Below are 22,686 nucleotides of genomic sequence, written 5' to 3'. Positions count from 1 at the left end.
GAAAAAAAAATGGTGTAAAAAAACGCCCCGTAAAAAGTAGTGCATGTCACTTCTTGAGCCGTTTTTAATTATCTGAATAGAAAAACAGCTCCAAAAACATCCGTAAAAAATGCATCAAAAAACGCTTCATGCTTTAAAAACGACTGAAAAACAGCTCCGTATTTTACAGCCGTTTTTCGTGTGAACATACCCTAATAATCCAGCCCTAGTTCCTGCACTCAGAACAGGGGGAAAAAAAGTGTTCTGAGCCCAGAAACCGGCATTTCCAGGATTTCTTCCCTGGTCTCGGTGCCAGGACAGGCACCTGACACTACCTGTGGTAGTTTTCATATACTGTGGTCTGATGAGTACGGTCATTAAATAAAACAAAATTAAAAATACATGTATAAATTCAGTCAACAAAATATAGAATTAGAATATGACATTATAAGACAATATCATTTTCATGGTGTCACCATTGCGTATATTTAATATTACGTGTGTGTGCAAAATAACTAGTGCGCGCACACACCGTCTCATCTATCCGGCAAGCAATGCTCATGTTTTTATACTATGGCCACCTTCCTGTTTTACTGAGGGAGCTTTTCCATTTTGGCTACAAGACGGTTCCTGTTCTGGTTTTCCACTCACTCCCGCCACAAAATGCTGACTCCTGGCCTCGTATATAGGGACACATTAATAACTCCTTCGTCTCCAGCGTGTTTTTGATTGTCCCTGTTCTGAGACAATCTGTGGCTCAGCTGCTCGCTGGATTGTCTGTGCTGCTGATGCGGACAATGATGGGGATACGCGTGAATGGCCTGTCATCCTCTAAACCTCTCACTGCACAATATATATGGCGTTTTTCTTTTAATATTTTGCACTCGTGCATATGATCACCCTTGTAGCCTCAGCCTTGGCTTTAGTAGCACTGTGGCAAGGAACTCATAAATGGCAACGTAGAACAATGGAAAGCACTTCATTCAAGGACGAAGATTGAAGGCAGAGCACGGACGGTATTACCGAAATAGAGATAATGGTCTATTCTCGAGAGCATATACACACTGGAGGAGGTAGGCAAATGGACTTTGAAAGGGGGGGGGGGGATATATATATATATATATATATATATATATACATACATAATTTATTAAGGAATATATTTTTGTGCATTGGGATGACATTGATAGCCGCTGTACATCATTGCACCAAATGCAAGACAAGATCGCTGGGATACACCGCATACATGTGGTTAAAACCTTCCGTCTGCACCTGCCTCAGGATCTTCAGCAGTGACCTCTAGTGGCCAAAGCATGGTATAATTTAATCTAGTTATCCTGTGACACCCCCACTCATCCCGTCATGTATGCCTTTTGTAGAGATAAATGCTTATTGCCTTTTGTAGCGATACATACTATCAGTGGCGTAGCTATAGGGGTCGCAGCGGTCGCAACTGCGACCGGGCCCCGTAGCTAGGGGGGCCCGCAGGCCCCCCTCACCACACTAGCGCTGCAATGATTGCTCTACATTGCTGGGTCCCTGCTGTGGTACAAAAGAGACCCAGTAATGTAGCTTAAAGCATTGGTGGCAGCTCAGCTGTCAGAGAGTCATTGCGTGGAGGGGGAACAAGAGGGTGGAAAATGAATGATAGATGAATCCACTCATCTTACGAGACCCAGCCCCGCCCACTGTACTGTCCACCCAATCAGCTCACTTCTTGCTGTTTCCCTCTTCCTCGTGACCTGTTCAGAGGGAAAGGAATGGCTGCAGCAAGAAGATGGTGTGCGTGTCTGCTGCTCCCCTGCAGTACCAGCTGCTCTCTGACCCCACAGCAGATGTAAGTAGCAACTAGTAATCCAGCTCTTAACCCCTTCACTGTGTGTATGTATGTCTGTCATGCTGAGCAGTCACACCTCAGGGCTGACAGTTTAGCATAACAGACAAAGTATCTATCTATCTATCTATCTATCTATCTATCTATCTATCTATCTATCTATCTATCTATCTATCTATCTATCTCATATCTATCTATCTATCTATCTATCTATCTATCTATCTATCTATCTATCTATCTATCTATCTAATATCTATCTATCTATCTAATATCTATCTATCTATCTAATATCTATCTATCTATCTAATATCTATCTATCTATCTATCTATCTCATATCTATCTATCTCATATCTATCTATCTCATATCTATCTATCTATCTATCTATCTATCTGTCTGTCTATCTATCTATCTATCTATCTATCTCATATCTACACTGGCGTAACTATAGGGGTCGCAGCGGTCGCAATTGCCCACAGCCCCCCGCACCACATCAATAAAAAGTTACTATAGTAACTCGGGCCGCGGGCCCCTGTTACTATAGTAACAGACTGACCTTACCTTCCTGCTTCCGGATCGCAGCGGAGGTCCTGACGTCACAGCGCTATGCACCGCGCACAACATCGAGAGGACAGAACTTCCGCCGCGGCTGAAGAGGAAGGTAAGATTAGTTGCCCTGATTGGCGGGGTCCGACTCCCGGGACCCGCCAATCAGCTGTTTAGAAGGGGCCGCAGCACTCGTACGAGAGCTGCTCCCCTTCATTCCGGTCACACTGTGAATCGGTGTCGGCGATTCACAGTGTGAGCGAGTAGTGAAATGAAGGGGAGCAGCTCTCGTACGAGTGCTGCGGCCCCTTCAAAACAGCTGATTGGCGGGTCCCGGGAGTCGGACCCCGCCAGTCAGGGCAACTAATCTTACCTTCCTCTTCAGCCGCGGCGGAAGTTCTGTCCTCTCGATGTTGTGCGCGGCGCATAGCGCTATCCTGAGGACAGGCCATCAATGTTTAGGGACTGCACAACCCCTTTAAGCCTACGACGTAGCAGGCTTAGAGGGCCCATGAGACAGGATCACAGATTGTGTGATCCTGTCTGCTGGGCCCTGTATCTAAGCCAATCACATGGTAGACTTAGATACATGGCCCATGTGTGATACTGTCTGCTGGGCCCTGTATCTAAGCCAATCACATGGTAGACTTAGATACATGGCCCATGTGTAATCCTGTCTGCTGGGCTCTGTATATAAGCCTACCACACGGTAGGTTTAGATACAGGGCCCCAGCACACAGTAATCTTATACTGTATAAGATTACTGTCTGCTGGACCCTGTATCTAAGCCTACGTTGTGATAGGCTTAGATACAGGGTCCCACAGACAGTATCACACATGGGCCCTGTATCTAAGCCTAACACATGTGTCACTAATAGTTTCTTGTGTGTTTTCTTACAGGTTCGGTCGTTGGACTACGGCGGATTCCAGGACTACTTCGATGACGGCTTTTTATATTATCAATAAAATGGTTAATGAGGGTTGTGTGGGCTTTTTTTTAATTTCAATAAAATATTTTTTCTATGTCTGTTTTTTTTTAAACTATATTACTACCGCCTTAGTAATGGCCGCCGGCTGATTGACAGCATCCATTGCTAAGGCGGGGCTTAGTGTTAGCCGGTGCAGAGGCGAACACTAACCCCCTTTATTACCCCGGTACCCACCGCCGCCAGGGGTGCTGGGAAGAGCCGGGTACCATCCAGTACCTGACCATCTGTAGTGATGGTCGGCCACTGGGGTGGCCGCAGGCTGGTATTATCAGGAGGGGAAAGGCCAAAAACAGTGGCCCTTCCCACCCTGGTAATGCTAGGCTGCTGCTGGTTTATTGTATCTGGCTGGTTATGAAAAATGGGGGGGACCCCACGTCATTTAAAAAAAATTAAATAAAAAATAATTGGAAAGAACGATGTGGGGTCCCCCCCAATTTTTATAACCAGCCAAATACAACACAGCAGCAGCAGGCAGCATTACCAGGGTGGGAAGGGCCACTGTTTTTGGCCTTCCCCAGCCTAATACTACCAGCCTGCGGCCACCCCGGTGCCTGACCGTCGCTGCAGATGGTCGGGTACTGGTTCGTACCCGGCTCTTCCCAGTACCCCTGGTGGCGGTGGGTACCAGGGTAATAATGGGGGTTAGTGTTGGCCTCTGCACCGGCTAACATTAAGCCTCGCCTTAGTAATGGAGGTTGTTAATCAGCCAGCGGCCATTACTAAGGCGGTGATAATAAAGTTTAAAAAGATACAATCACATAGAAAAATATTTTATTGAAATAAAAAAACAACCCTCATTAACCATTTTATTGAGAATAAAAAACGCCGTCATTGAAGTCCTCGAATCCGAAGTCCAACAACCGAACCTGTAAAAAAACACAAACACACAAAAATAATCAGTAACACCTAAAGAAGCAAAATTATTATTCTTACCTTTCCTTGGTCCAGCGTTGGAGCCGCAATGTCAGCGAGCTGAGTCCTGTATCTAATCCGATTATGTGTGATACTGTCTGCTGAGTCCTGTATCTAATCCGATCATGTGTGATACTGTCTGCTGGGCACTATATCTAATCCTATCATGTGTGATACTGTCTGCTGAGTCCTGTATCTAATCCGATCATGTGTGATACTGTCTGCTGGGCCCTATATCTAATCCAATCATGTGTGATACTGTCTGCTGAGCCATTGTATCTAATCCTATCATGTGTGATACTGTCTGCTGAGCTCTGTATCTAATCCTATCATGTGTGATACTGTCTGCTGAGCTCTGTATCTAATCCTATCATGTGTGATACTGTCTGCTGAGCCACTGTATCTAATCCTAGCATGTGTGATACTGTCTGCTGAGCTGTGTATCTAATCCAATCATGTGATACTGTCTGCTGAGCCACTGTATCTAATCCTATCATGTGTTATACTGTCTGCTCAGCCACTGTATCTAATCCTATCATGTGTGATACTGTCTGCTGAGCCACTGTATCTAATCCAATCATGTGATACTGTCTGCTGAGCCATTGTATCTAATCCTATCATGTGTGATACTGTCTGCTGAGCTGTGTATCTAATCCTATCATGTGTGATACTGTCTGCTGAGCCACTGTATCTAATCCTATCATGTGTGATACTGTCTGCTGAGCTGTGTATCTAATCCAATCATGTGATACTGTCTGCTGAGCCACTGTATCTAATCCTATCATGTGTTATACTGTCTGCTCAGCCACTGTATCTAATCCTATCATGTGTGATACTGTCTGCTGAGTCATTGTATCTAATCCTATCATGTGTGATACTGTCTGCTGAGCCACTGTATCTAATCCTATCCATAGTTTATAGGGTCGTAGTGCTATAGATATGATATGCTGTCTCCTATACACACATTTTTTTGGGTGGACACATATGTATTGGGGCTATTTCCCCTGACATTTTAAGCCCTTAGTGACGCCCCCGGCTGCTAGTGCTGCATTGTTGGGTCACTCAGGAGACCCAGCGATGCAGCTGAAAGCTGCGGACCGTCGGCCATGAGAAGTTTGCGGGGGGGGGGGGGGGGCCCAATAAGAACTTTTGCATCGGGGCCCATGAGCCTTTAGCTACGCCCCTGCATACTATCTATACAAAAATAAATCATAGATAGATAGATAATAAAATAGGTTTTACATTTTTAATGTACTTAAAATTATTCTATAATCCTATTATAAATCAGACGCTGCGACCTTTGTGACCTGATTTATAGACGGACATATGGCTGCTAAGATGATTAGTCATGGATGATAATTTACTCCTTTCAAAAAATGCTTGAAGGGTCTTTCTGTATTCTGCTGATTCATTTGAAGCCTATGAGGATTGATAAAAATTACATTCAAAACGTTCGGACGGAAGGTGCTGGAGGTTCCAGGTCGGATATTTTGCGCAGTTTTGGGACCCAGAATGTGGCAATGCAAGAATATATTTTTTTCTACGAAAAATGCTTTTGTTCTCCAAAAGCATTTAAAAATTAAAAAAAATTACATATCTGGTATTGGCGTAAACTTAATGACCAGTAGAATAAAGGTAAAATGTTATTTATACCCTTACAATAAACAGCATAAAAAAAAATCAATGACTGTTTTAAAAAAATTAATAGAAAAGTTATTAATGAGTTATAGGTACTCCAAATAGTACCATTGAAAAATACTCATCCCGCAAAAAATAATCCTTCATATGCTCGACAGAAAAATAAAAAAGTTTTGGAATGTGATAATGAAAAAATATTGCTGCGTCCTGAAGGCCAAAATAGGCAACACCTTAAAGCGTTTAAAGAAATTTGGGAAATAAACCTCAACATGATGGCTTTTAATTTCACAATTAATAATACAATGGTTTGCAATTCATTGTAATGGATTTTCTTCTACTTGTGGTAAAATAAAAGCATTTAGTATACTTTCCTACCACATCTAGGTTCATCTAGATAGAAGCAATATTTTATTGTACATGATTATGAGGATAGCCATCTTCCCTGATCTGCTGTTAACAGCATTCAGGGTATGTTCACACGGCAGCCTCCGTTATGGCTGAAATTACGGAGCTGTTTTCAGGAGATGACAGCTCCAGCATTTCAGACGTAATGGCATGTGCAGGCGCTTTTCGCTGCGTCCATTACGGACGTAATTGGAGCTGTTTTTCTATGGTGTCAATGGAAAACGGCTCCAATTATGTCTCAAGAAGTGACAGGCACGTAATAAAAATGACCGTCGACACAGAACATCGTAAAGCCCATTCAAATGAATGGGCAGATGTTTGCCGGCTCATTGGAGCTGTATTTTCGGACGTAATTCGAGGTTACGTCCGTAAATAGGGCGTGTGAACATACCCTCAGAGTTACCTGTGAAAAGGAGGGTACCGATTGACTTCTATAGGAGAGTTTCCTAGGCACGCTCTGTGACCTGTGCAGATGTCATTGTGCAGGAAGGGATAGGAGAGGAGCTGTGTCCATCACCTATTGTCAATCGTCGATCCTGTGTTATATATATATATATATATATATATATATAAAGGTGTACCCTCATTGTAATCCTGTCTATGATGATAATGAGATGACTGCTGAGAAGTGATCTCTACAGAACAGGAAGTGTCAGTCTATTCAGGCTGAGTGACCAGAGTGAAAACAGCAACATTTTAGGATTATTTTTTAATATAAATAATGACATAGAAAAAAGCTTGGACCTCCACCGTTTACGAGAACGGGGAGCCCGAAGTTGCCCGAACCGCAAGTTTGAACCGAGCGGGAGGTCACTCATGTGCACTGCCGCTCCATTCATTCTCTATGGCAGAAGATACTGCACTCGGCTATCTCCGGCGCTCCAATATAGAATGAATGGAGCATTAGTGAGCTTGATCAACCTGCCGCTCGGTTCAAACGTGCGGTTTCGGGCAAATTCTGGGTCCCCGTTCTCGTAAACGGTGTGGGTATGAACTGTTGGACACCCACCAGCAAGTTACCCCATACCCTACGGATAGGAGGTAACTTGTTGTAACCAGAATACCACTTTAACTTGCTCTTCTCCTCCTCTCTAATATCTCACTGTTGCTAGGAAGAACCTGCAAATAAATGAACAGCACACACACTTGCAGAGCAGTTATAACAACATCACATCCCTCCCCTCCTCACAATGATAAAAAAAAAAAGTTATGCAACAATATTTCAGGTATAGTACAAGTTGGACAGTAATTGGAAAGTTTTATAGAAAAACCAATGGCGTAGCTATGAGGGGTCGCAACAGTCACAGTTGCAACCGTGCCCGACACCCAGGGGGGCTCTTGGCTACACGCATCATGACTGTCCACAGACTCAGTTACTGTACCAACTGGGGCCTATGTACTAAACTACACAGGCTGCTGTTACTACAATAACAGTATACTTACCTTCCTTGCTCTTGAGTCAGTTCCCGTTCAGCGTCAGGACGTTGTGTGCGCGGCGCACATAACGTTGTGATCCTAAATGGTGTCAGGTTCCAGTGCTGCGCCCAGAGATGAAGAGGATCCAATTCAGGAGTGGGGAGCAAAGGTCCAAGGATACTTTTTGCTGGGGCCCTGTATCTAAGCCTATCATGTGTTATACTACCTGCTAGGACCATGTATCTAAGCCTATCAGGTGTGATACTGTCCGATGTGGCCCAGTATCTAAGCCTGTCATGTGTAAGACTGCCTTCTGAGTCACTGTATATACCGTATATGTCGGCATATAAGACGACTGGGCGTATAAGACGACCCCCAACTTTTACCCTTAAAATATAGAATTTAAGATATACTCACCATTTCGTGCAGGAGCGCTTCACTATGGCCATCGGCGGCAGGACCCAGGACTCTCTGTCTCTTTGAATTCGCGCATGCGCAGATAGGCTGCTTCATCGCGCGAGATCTGAGAGGCAGGGAATGAGAGGAAAGGGCGGGCCAGAGGATCTTACAGAGATGTTCCCTGGCGGCTAATACCGGCTTCCGTCAGATCCGTGGCGGATTCCGTGCATCCCGGGAGCCTGTGTACCGGACTGCAGGCTCACAAGGTAACACAACCTGTGTGTAGACAATATGTAGACTAGGGATGTCACGATACCAGAATTTGGACTTCGATATCGATACTTCGTTTAGTATTGCGATTTCGATACCAATTTCGATACTTTTGCCAACAGTAATAAAAAAAAAATTCTTCTGTTTTCTGATGTGAGGCTCGACATGTGATGAATTTTGAACGCGCCTCACATTAATAGTAATTAATCCCATCATGTTTCTCAGTCATATTGGGTTAATGTGCGAGGTACATGATGGGGTTAATTACTATTGATGTTAGGAACATGGAGGGTAAATTCATCGCACCTCGCGCCTCACATTAATAAGTGAATGAAAGCCGTGTTTATTTCATTTTTTTACAGCGTACACATCATAAATGATGCAAAAACATTGTTGTCCGCGCCATTACTGAATGTGTATATTTTATGTATTGAGACTTATTTTAATGTTTATTGTAAAAAAGGTGAAGGTGTATTTTTTTAAAATTTAACAATACTTTGTTTTTACTTTATTTTTAAACTTTAATGTACTGACATATATCAGATATGTGCCAGTACATTAGCCTGTGGACGGATAATACACAGGCAGTTGTTAGGACATACTTGGGTATGTCCTAACAACATGAAATATGGTAAGACAGCCCTGGGGTCCGTCAATAGACCCTGGGCTGTCTGCCCATATATGGTATGGCCCTCGATCGCGTCACAGGAATTCCCTGTGACGCAATCCAGGGGCATCCCCCCTTCTCACTTTCCCCTGAATGCTGCAGTCAGCTGTGATCGCAGCATTCAGGGGAATAACGGCGGAGATGAGCGGTTTCTCTGATCTCCGCCGTTATAGAGCGGGGCTGCGGCTGTGTAATACAGCCATTGCCCCGCTCCTGACAGGAAGTGCGCGCGCGGTCAGCATGAGGTGATGCGGCCGGCGCTGCACTAATGAGCGGCAGTTCAGGCACTGAAGACAGAACATGGGGGTGTTTTGTAGCGCGCCCGCCATGTTCTGTCTCCAGTGCCGCCGCTCATTAGTGCAGCGCTGGCCGCATTGCATCATCCTGACCCCGCGAACTTATCATGACTCAGGAGCGGGGCTGTGGCTGAATTACACAGCCGCAGCCGCGCTCCCATACATTCATGTGTTACTATACTGAGCTGTGCGGCTGCAACGTGCATCCCTAATGTAGACAATATCCGGCATATAAGACGACCCCACACTTTTGACATTTTTTTAAGGGTGTAAAAAGTCGTCTTGTACGCCGATATATACGGTAATCCTATCATGTGTAATATTGTCTGCTGAGCTGATGTATCTAATCCTATCATATCTGATACTGTCTGCTGAAACGCTGTATCTAAGCCTATCTAAGCCTTTTTTTAGGGGGCAAACATATGTCTTGGGGCATGTGCCCCTGAACTTTTAAGACCCTAGCAACGCCCCTGACACCTAGTGCTGCTTTAATGTGTCACTTAAGAGACCCAGTGATGCAGCTGAAAACTACAAGCGTGGCGTAGCCATTGGCAATGTAGAGATGTTGGGGGGCTTAAAGAGGCTCTGTCACCAGATTCTCAAATCCCTATCTCCTATTGCATGTGATCGGCGCTGCAATGTAGATAACAGCAACGTTTTTTGTTTTTTTTAAAACGTTCATTTTTGGCCAAGCTTTGAAATGGACAACTGGGCGTTTCTTTTTCGTTATGTCCAACTGGGCGTGTATTGTGTTTTTAACTGGGCGTGTTTATGTGTATGACGCTGACCAATCAGTGACCAGTCCGCGTCATACACTCAACATCTGCACGCTCCTCTCCTGAAATATTCTGTGCTGCTGTGAACTCTGCTCTTACCATTACGTAGCTCTCAGTCTGTTACCTCTCCTCCACTCCTGTCCTCAATAACACCTTCACATGATTGGCAAGTCACCACCCCGCACAAGATCCTACTGCACGGCTGACAGCCGTGAGCTGTATAGCTAACAGCACGGTTGTGTTGGAAGCACGCCCTGCTGTGTCTCACTTAGCAGCTGGGTGTGTTCCCCTCATCTAGCTGCTACGTTCTATCCTGACCGCCGGTGAATTCTCCGTGCGGTCTTCACAGTGCTGCTACCCCGTTTACCTACGGGAGCAGAACGCGGCTCTTGAAATACTCTCTGCTGCCTTAAACTCTGTGGACAGGTCAGGATCCTGTTTTTTTTAAATGCTGCTGGGGAACCCGCTCGATCCACTATATAAGGCTGCGCCTCCATCCTCTTCTGCCCCAGTCACTTATTCCAAAGCACTGTAAACTTTCAGATTGGTTGCGCTGTGAATATTCGGAGAACGTGATTGGTTTATGTGCAGGGTAATGAACATACAGACAAGCAGTAGAAGACTTACTAAGGGCTGAGCATTTCATTGAATTCAGTCTTCTACTGCTTGTCTGTATGTTCATTACCCTGCACATAAACCAATCACGTTCTCCGAATATTCACAGCGCAACCAATTTGAAAGTTTTACATAATCATACGTAAAGTTTATGACTGACCACTTTCTTCCGTGGTCCAAAAAGAAGAACCGTGCCTTCCGTAGCAAAATTATCTTCATGCATGACAATGCTGCAAAGAATACCTCTGTGTTATTGGCTGCTATGGGCATAAAAGGAGAGAAACTCATGGTGTGGCCCCCATGTTCCCCTGACCTCAACCCTATTGAGAACCTTTGGAACATCCTCAAGCAAAATATCTGAGGGTGGGAGGCAGTTCACATCAAAACAGAAGCTCTGGGAGGCTATTCTGACATCCTGCAAAGATATTCAAGCAGAAACTGTCCAAATACTCACAAATTCAATGGATGCAAGAATTGTGAAGGTGATCTCAAAGAAGGGGTCCTATGTTAACATGTAACTAGGCCTGTTAAGTTTTTTTTTGATTGAAAGAGCTTTTGATTTCTGTAAATATGACCTCCTGATGCTGCAAATTCAACAAATTACCATTTTAACTCAATAAGTTTTTTATTGATATTTTTCAACACAGAATTAACATACATTTGCTTTCCATTGCATAGGATATGTAATACTTGTATTATCAGACAAACTTAATACAAACATGTAATACAAAGAAATAAAACCAAAAATAAAACAGTACCTATGAACTAGAATTTTCAGTTATCATAACACCATACATATGATAAATTCCCTTACTTATAGATTGCTATCTTGTCTTTCCTCTTGGGATATGACTACTTTGTCCTTTTCTTACTATACACCTCTGTCCTTTTTATTTCCCCTCACAAATTACCATTTTAGTTCTCTTTACAACCTTTAAAATGTTTTGATCTCTGTTGTGCATAATAATTTGAAACCGTGCATTTTGAGTTTTTTACTTCTAAAAAAAAATCTGTGATTAGGAGATTTGTTCAATAAAATTTGCATTATACTCCAACGGTTGATGGCTTGAAGATTATACTGACTGTCATTTGCATCGACTATTTAGGAAAATCAGCGAAAAATAACAGTTGCATAATAATTTGGAACGCGGTGTATAAATGACACTATAAGTTTGTTGTGCACCTTATTAGGGTATGTTCACACGGCAACGCCAATTACATCTGAAATTACGGAGCTGTTTTCAGGCGAAAACAGCTCCTGAATTTCAGACGTTTTGACAAGTGCACACGTTTTTCGCGGCGTCTTTTACGGACGTAATTGGAGCTGGTTTTCATTGGAATCAATGAAAAATGGCTCCAATTACGTCCCAAGAAGTCACATGCACTTCTTTGAGGCGGGCGTCTTTTTACACAGAACACCGTAAGACCCATTGAATTCAATGGGCAGATGTTTGGAGCCGTTTTTCGGGCGTAATTCGAGGTGCCCTTACAGTCATGACGATACCGAATGTGTGTATATTTTATGTATTGAGACTTATTTTAATGTTTATTGTAAAAAATGTGTATTTTTGTTACATTTTCTTTATTTAACATTACTTTACTTTATTTTTACTTTTTTAAACTTTAATGTACTGGCATATATCTATTTGCCAGTACATTAGCCTGTGTACTGATAGTACACAGGCAGTTGTTAGGACATACCCAGTATGCCCTAACAACAGGAAATATGGTCAGACAGCCCAGGGGTCCTTCAATGGACCCTGGGCTGTCTGCCCTTATATGGTATGTCCCTCAATCTCGTCACAGGGAATTCATGTGACGCGATCCAAGGGGCATCTCCCTTTGCATTTTCCACTTGAATGCTGTGTTCAGCTTTCATCGCAGCATTCAGGGGAATAACTGAGAAGATCAGAGGTTTCTCTGATCTCTGCCGTTATAGTGGGGCTGTATATGTGTAATACAGCCATTGCCCAGCTCCTGACCAACAAGTGTGTGTGCGCTTGGAGTCAGCATGAGGTGATGCGGCCGGCACTGCACTAATGAGCATCACCTCATGCTGACCGTGTGCGCACACTTGTCAGGAGTGGGGCAATGGCTGTATTACACAGTTCACGCTCACTACATTCATGTCTTTCAATACTAAGTTAGCATTGAAATACATAAAGTAACGGTATTCAACCCTACATTGTTAAATATTTACTTACCTGACCTGCGGCGGCGCCGTCCTGTCCTGCTCTGCCGTCCGAGTCTAAGACACGCCTACTATTCGTGGATTGGAAACAGCTGCTCACGTCAGCAGTTCCGGCCAATCCATTAACAGAGGGCGTGTCTTAAGCCTAAGAAGAGCACGCACCCCCACCTGCCCTGTTAGTGACCTGATCGCTGGCCGGTCAGGTTACAAGATAAGTTTATAATAAAATATAAAAAAAGAGGATCGTGCAGCCGCCCCCCTGTTGGATGCCCTAGGCACTGCACCCCCAGTGCCTAGTGGCAAATACGGGCCTGCCAATGCCTGGTTGCTGCTCTGGGTATCTCTTGGTTCCGTCCAAGTTCTGGTTCATTCTGAGGTCCACTTCATCCCTGCCACTCCAGTTGCACCTTCTGGGCCTTTAAGCCCTTCTGTCTATGGACTGCCAGGTAACCCCATTACCTGTTTCTGCATCCCTGTCCTTGTGTTGTTGTCACTGCTGCTTCTAGTTGCCAACTGGTTGCAGTCCAAGGATCCACTACCCAAGTTAATAAATTAACGTTGCTTTGTTCTGAAATCTGCTTATCTGTTCCTGTATGCAGTCTCTTAATAAAGCATTGTTACACCTCTTCTTATGTGGTGTTGGGAGCTCTCAGGGCCCTGGGCCTGGGTACAACTGCTACCTCTGCTTAAAGAGGCTCGGTCACCAGATTATAAATTCTCTATCTCCTACATAATGTGATTGGCGCTGTAATGTAGATAACAGCAGTAGTTTTTATTTAGAAAAACGATCAATTTTGACCAAGTTATGACCTATTTTAGATTTATACTAATGACTTTCTTAATAGACAACTGGGCGTGTTTTTACATTTTGACCAAGTCGGCATTGTAGAGAGCGTCATACACTTCTCTCCATTCATGTACTCAGCACATCGTGATCTTGCGAGATCACGATGTGCTGTCACTTACTCACACATTAACTTTTCTGAAGCGTCTTGAGAGTGAATAGACATTGCTTCCAGCCAGGACACGATGTCTATTCACAATCCCGACACTCCGGTAACGTTTGTGTGTGACTTACTCCCACAGCACATCGAGATCATGCTGTGCAGTCACTTACTCACACATTAACGTTACTGAAATGTCCTGAGAGTGAATAGACATCGCTTCCAGATCTTCTCGCGAGATCACGCTTGCTGTCATTAAGTCCCACACAAACGTTACCGAAGTGTTGGGATTGTGAATAGACATCGCGTCTTGGCTGGAAGCGATGTCTATTCACTCTCAAGACACTTCAGTAAAGTTAATGTGTGAGTAAGTGACAGCACATCATGATCTTGCAAGATCCCGATGTGCTGAGTACATGAACGGAGAGAAGTGTATGACGCTGATTGGTCAGCGTCATACACTTCTCTTTACAATGCCCACTTGGTCAAAAGCTAAAAAACGCCCAGTTGTCTATTAAGAAAGTCATTAGCATAAATCTAAAATAGGTCATAACTTGGTCAAAATGTATAGTTTTTCTAAATAAACAACACTGTTGTTATCTACATTACAGCGCCGATCACATTATGTAGGAGATAGCATTTATAATGTGGTGACAGAGCCTATTTAAGTATATCTGTTATAGACATTGCGCTCTTTATAAACTGAAAATATGCAAAAACAGAGTAGGGTAATAGAAGGGAGATCATTTCCTGAAAATCAGTCAGCAGAATACCAGTTGCCAATTATGTAATCTTATTTTCTAAGGAGCACTTATAAATTAGTATATTAGGAAATTTATAAACGGCAATTCCTATATATGTAAGTGTCGCTGGCATAAAATAGAACAATATAATTGATGGCTATAAAGTTTATGAATAGAGTAGTAAAGAAAATACAATTTAAGACCATTTCATTACGAGCACCCAGATAATGCTTTGTTGGGACAACTTTTGCACAACCGCATACACTGAAATGTCTGACACTTTACACAGTATGCTAAAACGTTGAGATTTTATCCTGATCCCTGATTCAGATTATCGGTTATATGATGCACTGTTGCCTGTACAAGTGTAACAAACCTTTGCTCATCATCCAATAGCCGTCTACCAGCAACAAAAAAATAATCGCTTTTATATTACCCTTTCCTGGGTCAGCCTTGCATGATTGAGGCCCCATGCACACGACCGTGGATTTCGTCCATAATTACGGACCCATTAATTACTATGGCCGACGGACACCTTCCCATATATATTTACGAGAAGGTGTCCGGGCCGTAGAAACCTTCCGTAAAAAATAGGACATGTCCTATATTTTTATTTTACGCACCGTGCTCCCATGCTTTATAATGAAGCATGGTCCGCAAATGCGGATGACTGTCCACGGCTGGCCGTGCCCGTAATCACGGACTGTGATTACGAACACGGTCGCGTGCATGGGGCCTTACAATTAAGATGATTGTCATAGGGATTAGGATCCAATAACAATTTTTTAGCAGGTTCAATAAAGTCTATGGAACCTAGTTTCAAATACATTATATTACCAGTATGAAGAAGAAATCATTAGATGCAAAATATTTAAGTATTTTGACTTAGTATTAGCATTCACTACTATTTCTTAAAAATGTTTTTATTGTATTTGGCTACAGCAATTAAGGAGAAGATGCTGTGGGGAGCCCTGAGCATCCTACGTGTCATGTGGTGCCTTGCTCCGCAGAAGGGTTACCTACATCCTGATGAATTCTTTCAGTCTCCTGAAGTGATAGCAGGTGTGTATTGCCTATTATTATTATTTTTTTCTGCTCTAATACACCCAAAACTAAAAATCAAGCTACTTTGCAAATAGCCTATAATTTGTCCCCATGGTAACAAACTACAAGCAGTCTCTGTGTAGTCTGATTTTGCAATCACAGACCCTATTATCTGTCCCCTAATAATTATACACATATACAAATATTCTTTGCCATGAAGCTCAGATTCTACTGCTCCCATCAAATAAAGTTTGGGATACTCCATCCATGAGGCATGAGGACTTAACCCCAGGAAGGCAACGTTTTGGTAGATATACAGCCGATCCGTAAACTTTCCCCACCTCCAGTTTTGGGCCAAATTTTTTTTTCCCTGATAATTATTTATTAAAAGAATTGCGCATCAATTATGAGTCACAGGTTCATTACATCTAGATGTGATCAAAATTAATTGAATACACAAAAATAGCAGACTATAAACCTGCCTCATCATATATTGACCTCCCATTACAGATTATGAATTAGCATTAGAATCCATGTTTGATTTTAAGCTCTGTCCTCCCTTACCATGTGTCACGTTGCGGGTTTGTGGACCCACTAGGCCGTACCACCGTAGCGGGGAGGCAGCTGTCCAGATGGAGATGGGTGCAGCAAGTAACGCCAAACGTGGCGGATGACACAGGTGCCGCAGGTTGCGCCAGACGTGGCGAATTCCTCTGGACGTGGCAGATGACACAAGACGTGACACAACTCCGACACTAGTAGGCAGGAACAAGAACAGCACGGGATACAGGAACAGGTAACAGGGCACGGGTAACAACTGGAACGGGAAACGCGAAGGGACCATTTGCAAGACAGACTTGGGATAACTAACAACGCTTAGGCAAGGATCAGAAGGGCTGGGGTCTTCTTATACACCAGGAAATCATGGGCAGTTGATGATGATGATTTCCTCTTGTGCGCGCGCTGGCCCTTTAAGGCCGGGCACAAGCGTGCGCTCGCAACCTACGGGACACAGCAGACCGGAGTGTAAGTGAGCGCTGGCGTCTCCTAGGGAGGAGATGGGGACCATAGCTCACGGATCCATGGCTGCGGGCGTCGGGAGGTGAGTAAACCCGACGGCCCGTGGCCATGGACGCTACACCATGAAACATGCAAAATAAGTTTACAATTAGTCTTTGCCCAGCATTGCCGACTGCTTAGGTTGGGTTTACACAAAGATTTTTCTGCCGATCCAAATAACGATGATTGATGTGATAATCTTGACATGTAAATTACCTGTAGTGACTGCTTTTAATCAAAGATTGCCATTTTCTTTTTCATTAAAATTATTCTGACATGTTAAATATTTGTGTCATCAGACAGGCCTATCATGAAGAATTTCAGTTTAAAGCAACACTGACGTTAAAAAAACACTATTCAGGTGCAGGTTCAGAACATGATGTACATGCAAACCGTGCTGTGTAGCAGAACACCAGAATTGCCATTAGCAAATTAATTAGCCTTTTTCCCAGGTACCGAACAAATCCTTTTAGATGAACGTAAAACTTAACTTTTATTGATACTGAATAATGAACAAACACATATAATAAAAAACCCAATGCAGACTGATGGTCCAAGTGGTCATGTATTTTGTATCACCTATCAATGCGTCAAATCTCATTGCAGAGTCTATGCAATGCAATTGAGAATCCACTGCACTTAGGAAGTGCAGAGACAGCGACTGCAGTCCACTTACAATAGGACCAATTCTCCCTCTAAGTCTTGGCAGCTCCTGAGCGGGGCAGTTAGGGAGCAGGGTGAGTCTCCATCAATGGTGGACGATCTGATGACCTAAAATAATACCCCCAGTAAACGCTAATATAGCGTACTAAATAAGCCAATAAGAAAACTTACCGTATTTTAAATTAGTTTTAATTAAATTTCTAAATACTAAAATATTACAAGTCCAGCAGTAAAAGAGTCGACAGTTACAAATACCAATTATATACATCAATGAAAGAATTGCTCATTACACCACTGTCCTTATAGATAGCGACGCGCACACACACCCTGTAGATCGCGTCACACAGACCCCCTGTAGATAGCGCCACACACAGACCCCCTGTAGATAGCGCCACACACAGACCCCCTGTAGATATCGCCACACACAGACCCCTGTAGATAGCGCCACACACAGTCCCCCTGTAGATACTGCCACACAGCCTCCAGTAGATACTGCCACACACAGCCCCCATTGTATAGACCAGGGGTCTCAAACTCGGCCGGGTAAGTGGGCCGCATATAGAAAAAATGGGAAGTTGACGGGCCGCATTACTTTCAAATTTGATACAATACAAAATTATTGTTAATCAATTAGTTATTTGAACTACTATAACACTATATTACTAGAATAATAATACTACATTACTATAATAATAGCGCTAGGTTTAAAATTTGAGATATTTCTCCACGTGCTTATTTCAACAATCCAGCTTTCCAGTTTAAGTGTCGCTAAATGCAGTCCGGCGGCTCAGTTAGCACACGTCAAGATTGGGCCGCCCCTTTTTAGATAGTGCCGCAGTGCCCTCTGTGGATGCTGCCGCAGTGCCCTCTGTGGATGCTGCCGCAGTGCCCTCTGTGGATGCTGCCGCAGTGCCCTCTGTGGATGCTGCCGCAGTGTCCTCTGTGGATAATGCAACACACCCCTAGATAAGGCCACAGTGCCCTCTGTAGATAAGGCCAGAGTGCTCTCTGTAGATAAGGCCACAGTGCCCTCTGTAGAGGCTGCCACAGTGCCCTCTGTAGAGGCTGCCACAGTGCCCTCTGTAGAGGCTGCCACAGTGCCCTCTGTAGAGGCTGCCCCAGTGCCCTCTGTAGAGGCTGCCCCAGTGCCCTCTGTAGAGGCTGCCCCAGTGCCCACTGTAGAGGCTGCCCCTGTGCCCTCTGTAGAGGCTGCCCCAGTGCCCTCTGTAGAGGCTGCCCCAGTGCCCTCTGTAGAGGCTGCCCCAGTGATGTCAGGGGCTTGCCCAGAGCTGGAGTCCCGGAGCAGAGCCGCTTCTGGCACTCTGCCTGGGATTCCAGCTCTGCTCCTGACATCACTGTCCATATATGGACAGAGATGTCAGGGGCATCCCCAGAGCTGGAGTCCCAGGCATAGCACTAGTAGGCTCTTCCTGGGACTCCAGCTGTGCTCCTGACATCACTGGGACTCCTGCTCTGGGGAAGCCCCTGACATCATTGTCGATGTATGGACAGCGATGTCAGAGGCTTCCCCAGAGTCCCGGAGCAGAGCCGATAATAGCGCTCTGCCGGGACTCCGCTCTGGGGAAGACCCTGACACACTGTCCATATATGGGCAGCGATGTCAGGGAATTCCACAGAGTCCAGGAGCAGAGCCGACACCAGCACTCTGCTCCGCTCTGGGCAAGACCCTGACACACTGTCCATATATGGGCAGCGATGTCAGGGAATTCCACAGAGTCTCGGAGCAGAGCCTGTACTAGCGCTCTGCCCGGGACTCCGGCTCTGGGGAAGCCCCAGACATCGCTGTTCATATGTGGACAGCGATGTCAGGGAATTCCAGAGTCTCGGAGCACAGCCAATACTAGCGGCTCTGTGTCCCACGGGCCGCAGATGACAGCCCCAGGGGCCGCATGCGGCCCGCGGGCCGCGTGCTTGGGACCCCTGGTATAGACGGTCACACAGCAATCCCCCTCCCCTGCACACACACACCCCCAATGTAGTAAATGCTGACACCCTGTAGATAGCATCACACAGATCCCCTGTAGATAGCGCCACACAGACCCCCTGTAGATAACGCCACACAGACCCCCTGTAGATAGCGCCACACACAGTCCCCCTGTAGATACTACCACACAGCCTCCAGTAGATACTGCCACACACAGCCCCCTTGTATAGACTGTCACAAAGTAATCCCCCTCCCCATGTATATACTACCACACAACAATCCCCCTCCCCCTGTAGATAGCGACGCACACACACCCCCCCTGTAGATAGCGCCACACAGCCCCCCCATGTAGATAGCGCCACACAGACACCCTGTAGATAGCGCCACACAGACCCCATGTAGATAGCGCTACACAGACCCCCTCTAGATAGCGCCACACACAGTCCCCCTGTAGATACTGCCACACAGCCTCCAGTAGATACTGCCACACACAGCCCCCCATGTATATACTACCACACAGCAATCCCCCTCCCCTTGTATATACTGCTACACAGCAATCCCCCTCCCCTTGTATATACTGCCACACAGCAATCCCCCCTCCCCTTTTATACACCGCGGCACAACAATCCCCCTCTCCCTTGTATATAGTGCAACAAAGCAATCCCCCCTCCCCTTGTATATACTGCCACACAGCAATCCCCCCTCCCCTTGTATATAGTGCAACAAAGCAATCCCCCCTCCCCTTGTATATACTGCCACACAGCAATCCCCCATCCCCTTGTTTATAGTGCCAAGCAGCAATCCCCCCTCCCCTTGTATATACTGCCACATAACAATTCCCCCTTCCCCTTGTATATACTGCCACACAGCAATCCCCCCTCCCCTTGTATATAGTGTGTTAAAGGGGGGCAATTGACTATCTGTATTATCTCCCTTTTCTCCGTTCCTAGTCCGTTACCTCTGTTTCCTATATAGTCTGCTTACTTTGTATGGTTCACAATGTGCACACACTCCAGTCCGTCACACACCACAGGAGTAACATACAACCCTCGCAGATGCTTAAATATATAAACATACTTTACTCATAACATAGACGTGACAAACCAATATACACTACATCAAGATACAATACATTACATAGACAACACAACCACACACAGCTGCCTCTGTTCCTACCTTCCCTGGACACTTTGCACATGTGACTAGTAATGTGTATGTATATATAATATAAATCCAGGTCCCAACCCTATACGGTCTCCTGGTACTACAACTATAACCAAAGCCACATACAGCGCCTGACCATTAGTACATGTACATATAGAGACTCATGCCTAGAATTTTTCTATGTACACATATAAAGTCTGCTGTAATATAATTATACTTATATACATACACACACACACAGAAAGCACACATATAATATAACTTAGCTTGCTCCTGATAAGTGCTGAGCGTCCAGGGCTGGCAGGAAAGAGCCAGCACCAAGAGCTTCCCATGACCTATATGTTCCTATCCCTGGGTTGAACCCACCCATTCCATTGACTCCGCCTTATGACCACCCATACACCTTCCAATGTGCATCTGTACAGTATAGGTAAATCTATTCCCAGTATGCTCAGCTGTCTCTACATCCAGTTTACAATGGCTCCTTCCTGTACTGAGGTCCATTGTAATGCTAATAAGGCAGTAGATAAGAATCTATGACCAAATGGCTTCTGAGCATACTGCCTTCTCAAAGGGTGAACACCTCTGAATAATATCAGTATATACTATATCTATTTACCAGGTATATTTTATGTGGTCATAAGACAGAGTGTCTGGATGGGAACAATATTCTCCTGTAACATAGTGCAACAAAGCAATCCCCCCTCCCCTGGTATATAGTGCCACACAGCAATCCCCCATCCCCTTGTTTATAGTGCCAAGCAGCAATCCCTCCCCTTGTATATACTGCCACATAACAATTCCCTTCCCCTTGTATATAGTACTACACAGCGATACCCCCTCTCCTTGTATATTTTGCCACACAGCAATCCCCCTCCCCTTGTATATAGTGCAATAAAGCAATCCCCCCTCCCCTTGTATATACTGCCACACAGCAATCCCCCTTCCCCTTGTATATAGAGCCAAGCAGCAATCCCCACTCCCCTTGTATATACTGCCACACAGCAATACCCCTCGCCTTGTATATAGTGCCACACAGAGATACCCCCTCTCCTTGTATATTTTGCCACACAGCAATCCCCCTCCCCTTGTATATAGTGCAACAAAGCAATCCCCTCTCCCCTTGTATATACTGCCACACCGCAATCCCCTTTCCCCTTGTATATAGAGCCAAGCAGCAATCCCCACTCCCCTTGTATATACTGCCACACAGCGATCCCCACCAATAGTATATACTGCCACACAGCAATCCCCCCTCCCCTTGTATATTCTGCCAAACAACAATTCCCCCTTCCCCTTGTATATACTGCCACACAGCAATCCCCCTCGCCTTGTATATAGTGCCACACAGCGATACCCCCTCTCCTTGTATATTTTGCCACACAGCAATCCCCCTCCCCTTGTGTATATAGTGCAACAAAGCAATCCCCCCTCCCCTTGTATATACTGCCACAAAGCAATCCCCCTTCCCCTTGTATATAGAGCCAAGCAGCAATCCCCACTCCCCTTGTATATACTGCCACACAGCAATCCCCCCTCCCCTTGTATATTCTGCCACACAGCAATCCCCCCTCTCCTTGTATATTCTGCCACACAGCAATCCCCCTCCCCTTGTATATACTGTCACACAGCAATCCCCCTCCCCTTGTATATACTGCAACACACCAATCCCCCCTCCCCTTGTATATACTGCAACACACCAATCCCACCTCCCCTTGTATATACTGCCACACAGAAATCCCCCTCCCGTTGTGTATACTGCCACACAGCAATCCCCCTCCCCTTGTATATACTGCCACACAGCCTCCCTCCCCTTGTATATAGTGCTACACAGGCCCCCCCCTTGTATATAGCGCTACATAGCCCTCCCTCCCCTTCTATATAGTGCTACACACCAATTCCCCCTCCCCTTGTATATACTGACACACAGCCCCCCTTGTATATACTGCCACAGCCCCTCTTGTATGTAGTGCTACACAGCAATCCCACTCTATATACTGCTACACAGCAATCCCCCCTCCCCTTGTATATACCGCCACACAGCAATTTCCCCTCTCCATGTATACACCGCCACACAACAATCCCCCTCCCCTTGTATATAGTGCCACATAGCAATCCCCCCTCCCCTTGTATATAGTGCCAGGCAGCAATCCCCCTCCCCTTGTATATACTGCCACACACCTATCCCACCT

The 22,686-nt window shown here is 45.0% G+C and overlaps 1 protein-coding gene across 2 annotated transcripts in view; it reads left to right on the top strand.

Moving 5' to 3' along the window:
- The first annotated feature begins 525 nt into the window (after positions 1–525).
- The window catches only part of PIGZ (phosphatidylinositol glycan anchor biosynthesis class Z (Gwada blood group)), a 38,872-nt gene continuing 16,711 nt past the window's right edge, over positions 526–22,686 (top strand). Inside the window, exons 1-2 of one of the 2 annotated variants that reach the window (XM_075864059.1) lie at positions 526–1,052; positions 15,562–15,681. In XM_075864059.1, the coding sequence (XP_075720174.1) occupies positions 1,016–1,052; positions 15,562–15,681 (157 nt within the window). In that variant the 5' untranslated portion in view covers positions 526–1,015. Of the gene's footprint in view, positions 1,053–1,730; positions 1,817–15,561; positions 15,682–22,686 lie in introns of those variants that run through there. The other variant, XM_075864060.1, reaches the window with a different exon arrangement.

The sequence above is a fragment of the Rhinoderma darwinii genome, chromosome 4 (assembly GCF_050947455.1).
Source record: "Rhinoderma darwinii isolate aRhiDar2 chromosome 4, aRhiDar2.hap1, whole genome shotgun sequence".
NCBI classification, from domain to species: domain Eukaryota; kingdom Metazoa; phylum Chordata; class Amphibia; order Anura; family Rhinodermatidae; genus Rhinoderma; species Rhinoderma darwinii.
Note: the sequence above shows the minus strand (reverse complement) of the source record. Positions and strands in the feature narration are given on the sequence as shown.